Genomic DNA, 9191 nt, shown 5'->3' with positions numbered 1-9191 from the left:
CACCACATTAACATTTACCCCTCTCTTACAGGTTGATGGTATCCATAAAGTGGCAAATCCATTCTCAGTTCCATTCTATGCATTTTGCCCACAATGCAGTTATAAATTTGAAAACTATGGCATGCTTGAAGACAACACTGCTCACTGCACCAGGTGTCACCAAAAAGTCACCTATGTATACTCACTTCACCTCAACACAATACTTACAACCGAAAATAAACAAACTATACAATGTTCTCTTGATAAGTCCACAATTGAACAATTGTTGCCAGCTCTTCAAAATACTACATATGAAGATTACAAAGAAGACAAATCAAGAGTTATCTTCATTCTACATGATTTTACAACTAAGGGCCACTTCACTCTCAACCAAAACAATCTCATTACTCATGCCTTTGTACTTCAGGAGTGATTTCTACAAAAAGGTAAACATGATACATTACATTAACCTTTATACATTTCAAACATTTTTATTAACTCTACACTATAACAAATACTAATTTACAAACAATAAAACCAATTTGTGTTTTGCAGGAAGGACACAATCTCTAAGGCAGAAATCAAGGATACTTGTCATATGGAACAACTTCACTGAAATAGACTACTACTACTTAACAAATAAAAGCAAATTAGATACAAATTTGCTTTCTCTGTTAAAACTTTATATTTATCTTGCACTCTACAAACTGTTGCTTACTGCACTATAAGACTCAACAACTTTTTTTAAATGTTGCTAATGCTGACAAGACAAATTTATTATATTATGCACTGTCCAATAAGACAAAATTTATTATACTCAGTTGTCCTTTTGTAAGACTGGATCTACTGATATGTGATTTAGGAAAAAAATTATGTGCTCTATAAGAGTATATTTAATTGTTTGAAGAATTATTTTTATAGGCATTTCTTTTTATGACTTAGTATAGGCCCTATCAAAAGATGTTTGCATATTTGGAACACTGTTTCTGTGACCAGTAAATGTAATGTTGGAAATGTTTTTTATTTGCAACTATCATATTTGTAAATGTAACAAGTTTCTAATTTCTATCATATTTATGTCTCATTTTTCAGAATTATGCTTTCAAACTTAGTTACATGTTTTTGTGCATGCTCATTTTTTCATATGTTATTTGTTTACTTAGAGACGAATTTTGCATTCAATTCTATTATACTCTCTTTTATATTCAATTCTCATAATTGCCAATCGTTCCAAAGCACAAAAGTTAAAACAGGCAGCGACTATGTTGGCAATGCTCATCGAATTTCAATTTACCATGGCAATGCCATTTCCTTCAAAATGTCAAATGCACTTCCAACAATCTTTATACTAATCATAAACAACTCGACAGGAACTTGACGCTTTGCGTCTCTTGTTATTATCATATCATTATATTTTTATTATTATTTTATATTGTTTTTATTCTTTATGATTGAAAAAATGATTACAAATAGACAAAATTGATTGATGAATTAAAGTTAAAATAAATAAAAAATTGAAAGATAGAAAAAAATAAAATAATATAAAACTCTGATGGTTTAAATCTCACACACTAAGCTTTGATTTCTAGACTTAAAAGTGTTAAACACTCAGAATTGACAATAATATTATCCACAATCTCTACTACCACTAAGTGACGTGTTATAAGTTGTAGACTTATTGAACTTTACCTTTGATTATTACCACTAAGTGACACTTGTTAAATGTTGTAGACATGACACTTGTTAAATGTTGTAGACATTTTGAACTTTATCATTGATTATTACCACTAAGTGACACTTTTAATTTATAGTTGAAAAATTGTAGACATTTTGACTCTACCATTGATTAATAACCTAGACCATTGCATCAAGAAAACATTTAAGATTCCAATATAGAATAGCAGGCCTTAAGTCGAAGGTGGAAAGCCCAAATCCTAACTCTACATTTCCCCAAAAATGGCTGATCAGAGTAGTTTGAAGGATCGTGTGGCCATCGTGACGGGAGCATCGCGAGGAATTGGCAGAGAAATCGCGCTTCACTTGGGCCGCAAGGGAGCAAAAGTGGTGATCAATTACGCTGGAAGTGCAGAGAAAGCAGAGGAGGTGGCCTCAACAATTAACAAGGGCACTGATACAGTGAGAGCCGTGACCTGCAAGGCCGATATCTCCAAGGCGATCGAAGTAAGAAAACTCTTTGATGTGGCGGAGGAAACATTCGGCGCCGTGCACATTCTGGTTAACAACGCGGGCATTGCCGATACCAAATTGACGCCCCTGGCGGAAACCCCCGAAGAATTGTGGGAATCCATCTTCAGTGTGAACTGTAAGGGAGCTTTCCTCTGTTCCAGGGAAGCCGCCAACAGAGTGGTAAAAGGCGGCGGGGGCCGCATAATAAACCTAACGTCTTCCATTGTGGCGTCGCTGAAGCCTGGAAATGCAACATACGGGGCCAGTAAGGCCGCCGTGGAGACCATGACCAAAATTTTGGCCAAGGAATTGAGAAGCACCAAAATTACTGCAAATTGCGTGGCCCCGGGGCCTGTGGCTACAGATATGTTCTTAACAGGAAGGAGCGATGACGACATTCAACGCGCTGTGGAGGCAGCCCCACTGCAACGACTGGGCGAGGTCACCGACGTGGCGCCCTTCGTTGCGTTTCTGGCCAGCGATGAGGGAGAGTGGGTTAATGCGCAGGTTGTTCGGGTCAATGGTGGCTATGTATAAGCCCTAAAGGTATCTGTTTGCTTGATATTGTGGATTAAATAAGACTGTATCTGAAACCCTTGGAGTAACGTCTCTATTGAGGATTTCAAAGCTGATCTGTAGTGATTACCAAACCCCAGATATTTGTGCTTCAGTGTTGTTTATTTTGTTTGAAAATTGTATTTGCGATTAATGTGAACTGTCAGATGTGGTTTCAAGCTGTTTTCATTGTTTTGCTCTGCAAAGATCTTTCCTTTTATAATTTCAGAGGCTGCGAAGTGCAGACGGTGTACAAGTGCTTGCAAATCGTTCCATAACAGCTAAATATGTTCAGATTTGTTAATTTTGTTGCTTGGCTGTGCTGGGGTTTACAGTAGTAGTAGAAGTTGTGTTGGATATTGCAAGTACAAACAGGATAAGATTGTGCAAGCGGCATTTGATTTCTGACCAAAGAATTTCAGGAGATTATACATTGTTTTCTGATACCCCTTAACATATTAGGTAAAGGTAGTTTGTTCTAAGATTTAATTATTAATGTGTATATATATATAATTTTCTATTTAGTTTATTTATTTATTTTTTTCACTGACAGTTATTATATGGTGATATTCATATGGGTGATGCATCACATTTTAGATGATCATCCATCGGAGTAGTAATTACAGTTTGATGTTTAATCATTGAGATGTTTTTCTTTTCTACTGTATCAATTTTTATGATATTTTTTAAGATTAAATTTATTTTATTGTAAAGAAAAATACAGTATTTACGGATTTAGGCTAATTCAATGAATGCAATTAATCAAGCAAAAAAAATGTGGATGCTATGAACAAGCTTCAGCTAATCAAACAGCAGACTATCCTGTTTCAAAATTTGTACATTCTTGATCAAAATCAAGGTTTATGTCAAATTATGAAATGATTTGTAACCTTCTCTCAGCTCTTCTTTGGCTGTATTGTACACTGTATTCTCTATTTTTATTTCTATTTTTATTTTTATTTCAGTTACTTGCTGGCAACTTCATTTTGTAATTGCATTGTTTCAATTAAAAAAAACTAATCAAGCATAATTCAACCTATGTTAAGTGCATTATTCAACCTAGGTTAATAAATATGAAGTAGGATTGATAAATCTAATAAATAAAAATTTCTATTTTATGAAACTAAATGGAGTGGATATTAGAATTCAACTTTGATATTAAAGAATGTGTGCCAAAGATGAATATATTGGAAGTTGTTTGATATCTACTTAGAAAAAGGCGATTTGTCTATTAGTGAATGCCTCTTAATCGTTGTTGGGTTTGTGCTTTCTCAAAGATCAAGCTTATAGCTATGGAATTCATCCTTTAAGTATGAACTTGACCTTGCACACCAAGCACACTATTTTGATGATTTCTCAAATGATCTGTGCTTGCTCTATTCCTTTTAGATATCTAAGGGTTGACAATATTAGAAAGGGCTATCACTATGTCACAAAGAGGCATGTCTCCTAAGTCAACTCTTGCTACAAAAGTTTGAAGACAAGTAGCAAGGACCCAAAAATGATATATGCAAATTTTGTACTTTTTCTAAAGCACCAAATTGATATGTTGCTATTGATTACTCCTTTAATGCTCTAGAATAGTAGAGGACTTGTGAATTCTAAATTGTTAGAATCAGTGGGTGAATGCCTTTAAATACTAGCACATGACATAAAGTTTCACAAAACAAAACATGAACTTATTGATTAAGGGTGGGAAAATAAGGGGGACACTTGGCCCAAAAAATTGAAATGTGATTTTTTTTAGGAAAGATAGGCTCAAACCTACAACCATGGTGTTGACCCCATGATCGTAGAAAATGATATTCCATGCATATATGGCAAGAGCTAGTTAGCTAACAACTAAATGTGTGATTGTAGAAATAATCTTATGGCACTAAATGGCCAAACTCAAGTAGCTAACAATTATACAGAGGTAGATACACATAATGCATATGAGTATGTGCATGTAAGGATTAGGTTGGGGCTAAGTGCATGGGAATGTGTGGGTATATAAATTGGTGAAAGACACGAAGAATGAGCCCAACCTCACACAAGATGGTACCATTTTTTAATATATATACATGTATCAAGACACTTCTCAAAATGGGCACAAACTAAATATGGAAGGACATGGGTATTGAAACTCCATTATTATCTAAATCCTAAAATGATCATGCATGTCAAAGTATTTGGCACTAACTAACATCATGCAAAGTAAATATTCAAACATCAAAAAATACAAAAAGATAATCCATATAAAGTAATAGACCTTATAAGGTGTCATAATTTAAGTATGTGCTTTCCACGTGTGTTCCCCATGAAAACATTCAAAACACATGGAAAAATGCAATGAGTAGCTTTCGCCTTAAAATGGAACGCAGATACAAGTTAGAAGCTTAGTAGGAAATACTTACAATAGCAAATGTGTAAAGAGGATATGTTAACTATTTGGAAGATGATAAGGTTTTGTTTGGCATGGTAGTCATGGGATGTCAAGGGGTCTCATGATAATTCTCCATTTGGTCATAATAATGAGTCATGATATATGCCCCCTTCTATCAATTATATCCATAAAAAACAAATTGAAGGAGAGTTTGTCGATGACACCATGTTGTTTGGATCTACTAATAAGAAGAAGACCTTACATTTCAAAAGAGTTCTGGAGCACTATGCTATGGTCTCTGGTCAGGTGATTAGTCATGATAAGTCTGATATCTTCTTCTCAATCCCACCAAGAAACAAATTGGAAATCTGAGGATCCTTGGGGTTTAAGCTAGGAAAAATTCCTTGCTCCTTGAGAACTTATAAATTACGGGACCCTCTAGGAGATGAAATGGATAGGAGGCTTTCCTCTTGGAAAGGTAAATGGATCTCATGGGGTGGATGGATGGTAATTCTCAAAGTTGTCATGTTTTGGTGCAGAGCTCCCAATATATTTGCTCTTGTGTCTCTCCCTTTCAGTCAGAGCAAACACAATAATGGTCCAAAGGATGAGGAATTTTTATTGATAGGGTTTAGTAGAAAAGAAAAATGTTGCCATGATCTTGTAGGATAAAATATGCAGACCTAAAGAGGCAGGTGGGGTGGGACTCTGAATTTGTTGTGGCAAAACAAAGTGTTAGGAGCAAAGCTATCGTGTAGGATGCACAAGGTGTTGCATTTGAAATGGACCAAAATCCTATAGAGGAGGTATTTTGAGAATGAGAATCCTAGGGGTATTTTAGATTGGCTAATCATCCCCACATATCACAGGTATGGAACTTCATGCTCAACTGCAGATTAGTCATTAGGGATTCTTTGACATGGGATATCCTTAATGGGAGTTGGGCATTGTTTTGTGAATATTCATGGAGTGGGTATATAAGCATAGATAGTCTTATAGAGGTGAATCACACCAAACTCATCCTCAAGCAACATTGGGGAACTCCGGTTAAAGATTATATTGAGTTAGTTAATGGCGATCCGACTCCTGGATGGTATTGGAAGGATATTTGATCTCTCTCTCTCTTCTAGAATATGAAACTAAAATACTTCTACAAATCCTAAGTAAGAGGACATTTGTCTTTTGTAGGGGGTAGGATAAGCTAATTTGGATGGGTGCAAAGAATGGCGAATTCAATGCAAAGGATAGATAGAATTTGATTATCAAAGATGAACATTTTTGGAGAACTGAGATACCTACACAATTGTGTTGCAATAAGCTCTATATGTTCAAGGTTGGTGTATTTGCATGGGCTTCCCTTTAGGGTAATCCTTACAGTAGAAATTTTTAGTAGAATGGGGTATGAAGGTCCCTCTAGGTCTACTCTTTTTGAGAAGGTGGATGAAATTGTTGACCATCTATTATTGGAATGCCCCTTCTCCATTCATTGTTGGATATGGCTATGCGTCAAACTAGGGTGGCTCTTTTCTCTCTTGAATGTCATTGTTAGTTTGTTTAAAGGGTGGCCCATCCTTCACAAATCTAGCATTTATGATTGTTTGTGGGTTTCATGCCCTTCTTTGCTTTTTTGGGAGATCTAGAAGGAACAAAATAAGACAGTGTTTCAAGGAAAAGGGATGGAATTGATGGCCTTCTTAAACAAGGTCGAAGCAGTCATGATAGAATTATTCAATAGTAGGATAACTCTACATACCAAGAAGAATGCTCTATTCATGGAATGGGATGGAAAAATGAGATTAAGGTGGCATGGTCTTATAATCCCCAAGTTTGTTGGGTTAGGCAACAAGGAGGGTGAGCACACCAAAGCACTAAGAAAGTGGAAGCCCCCACAATACAAGTGGTTCAAGTTAAATTTCAATAGTGCCTCAAGGGGAAATACAGGTCCCTTGGGTGTAGGGTGTATCATTCGATTTTGGGATGGCTCAGTTGTGGTTAGACTAGTAATGCCCTTGGAAGAAGAGACAAATAATGTGGCAGAACTCAAGGCATTAACACATGGTCTATTACTCTATAAAGACGTCAATATGTCAAGGTTGGAGATTGAAGGGGGCTCTACCATTATGGTGAATGTAGTTAGGTCTGGGGGCACAACGAATTAGAAACTCAACACTTTATTAAGTAAAGTCATGACACTCCTAACATTATTTAATGAGTTCACAATTGATGTGTTCTCTTAGCATGGTTATGTCCTCCTTGTGGGGGATTTCAATGCTAGAATTGCAAGTGAACAAACTAGCATTCTCAGCTGTAAAGGTGATTGTAATCCTATTTGGCTCACCAGAAGAGGAAAAACATCAATGGGAAAGAGTGTTAGAAGACACCAAAGGATGCAAGCAATTTGGGGAAGAGTTTCTTACACTTTTGATTTAATTATTTGCAATGGGCTAATTTGATGGGCAAAATCAAGTAGTTTCACTTACAACGGGACAAGCGTGGTTGACTATGCAATTTGCTCATATAACTTATGCAAAATAATTGAGGAAGTTGTGATTGGTGAGCACTTATGGGATCTAAAATCATACCACAAACTGATCTATTTAAGTCTTGTGTGGGTAGAAAATAAGCAATATGAGGAGAAAACAATACCATCAGCAACCTCATTCAAAGGGTAGAATTTTGTTGACTCAAGAAAATGCTAGTATCTTCAAGGCTACATTGAAGATGCTTTTTAAGGTGGAGAAAACTTTATTTCATGGTCTCAATAGTCTTATGTTAACAAATTTGATCCATGCAGCTCTCACGAAGTGCAAAAGAACAAAAAACAAAAACAATTGAGACAAATTATTTCCCAGTGAATGCTTGGTTTGATGAGGAGTGCAAAATGGCTTGGAGAATTTTAAGAGAGTCAAATAAAAAAGAGATAGACATCAAAGCTTACAAACAGATTTTAAAGAAAAAGAAAGCTGATTTTTTTATCACAAGGAGAGAAGAGCTAATATTTCTAGGCAAAAATATTCAACAACATCATCCTTCAAGAGCTCCCTAAAGATTGGACAAATAGTCAAGATATAACTCTTTTTAAAAGAGATGATGTTAATAACCCCTCCAAGTATACGACAATTATGATCAATCCCTTGTTTGCAAAATTATTTGGAAGCATGATTGAAAGTAGAATCAACAAATGGGCAGAAGAAAATCATAAACGTGCAAAAGGTCAAGCTGGTTTTAGACCTAAACACTCCACAGTTGACCATGGTATTGCTTTGAGACACATCATTGAAAAAGTTTGGGAGAAAAAGGAAGAGGTCTTTTGTTGCTTTGTTGATTTTATAAAATAATTTGACATGGTCCCTAGAGATAAGCTTTGGCACATAATGAAAGAACTTGGTATTCTTGTACATCTTAGGGTTACTATTCATAGGCTCTATGAGGAGGTTATAGTGAAAATAAAAACTTCAGCTAGCATTTCTAATCGCTTTAGGAGTGATATTGGGGTAAAACAAGGGTGTCCTCCTTCTCCTACCTTGTTTGGCTTATATATTGACAAGCTTGAGGAATGGTTAAACATGCATAATGGAGAGGGTATTTAGTTAGGTGAATTTGTGATAAGGATGCTCCTTTATGCAGATGACCTCATTTTGATTGCTAAATCTACCCTTGGTTTGCAAGAGCATTTATTTGCTCTTGAGCATTTTTGCAGCATGGTGAGAATGCAAGTTAACATTTGCAAAATGAAAGTCATGGTTTTCTCAAATAGTAGGAAACCAAATAAGCATAGATTTTACTTTGAAGGCAATATTTTTGAAGAAGTTACAGATTACAAATACCTTGGAATTGATTTTAACAAAAATCTTAGTTGGGAAGGTTGCAGGAAGAAAAGAACTTTAGGAGGTTGGAAGGCATTTTATGCTCTTCAAAATAAATGCAGGGACACAGAGTTATAAGACTGGAAAACCATCCAAACTCTTTCTGGGCTTTTGGTGTTGCCGGTGGTCCTCTATGGGTGTGAAATTTGGGTTCACAATACCTCAGTCTCTCAATGGAAGCAAATCAAGAGAATTCAAAAACGTTTAATCACAAGCAAGTTCAAAATTAAAAGTACAGT

General features: G+C 35.8%; 1 protein-coding gene across 1 annotated transcript; it reads left to right on the top strand.

The window, feature by feature from the left end:
* Positions 1 to 1839: 1839 nt before the first annotated feature.
* LOC131066691 (short-chain type dehydrogenase/reductase) lies at positions 1840 to 2900 on the top strand. The gene has a single exon (XM_058001525.2). The coding sequence runs from the start codon at positions 1936 to 1938 to the stop codon at positions 2701 to 2703; it is 768 nt and encodes a 255-aa protein (XP_057857508.2). The 5' UTR covers positions 1840 to 1935; the 3' UTR covers positions 2704 to 2900.
* Positions 2901 to 9191: the final 6291 nt, after the last annotated feature.

This window comes from Cryptomeria japonica, chromosome 3 (assembly GCF_030272615.1).
Source record: "Cryptomeria japonica chromosome 3, Sugi_1.0, whole genome shotgun sequence".
Lineage (NCBI taxonomy): Eukaryota > Viridiplantae > Streptophyta > Pinopsida > Cupressales > Cupressaceae > Cryptomeria > Cryptomeria japonica.
Note: the sequence above shows the minus strand (reverse complement) of the source record. Positions and strands in the feature narration are given on the sequence as shown.

What these genes read in the sequence shown, in the direction of transcription:
- LOC131066691 (XM_058001525.2), top strand. Translation starts at nt 1,936, where the DNA reads ATGGCTGATCAGAGTAGTTTGAAGGATCGTGTGGCCATCGTGACGGGA.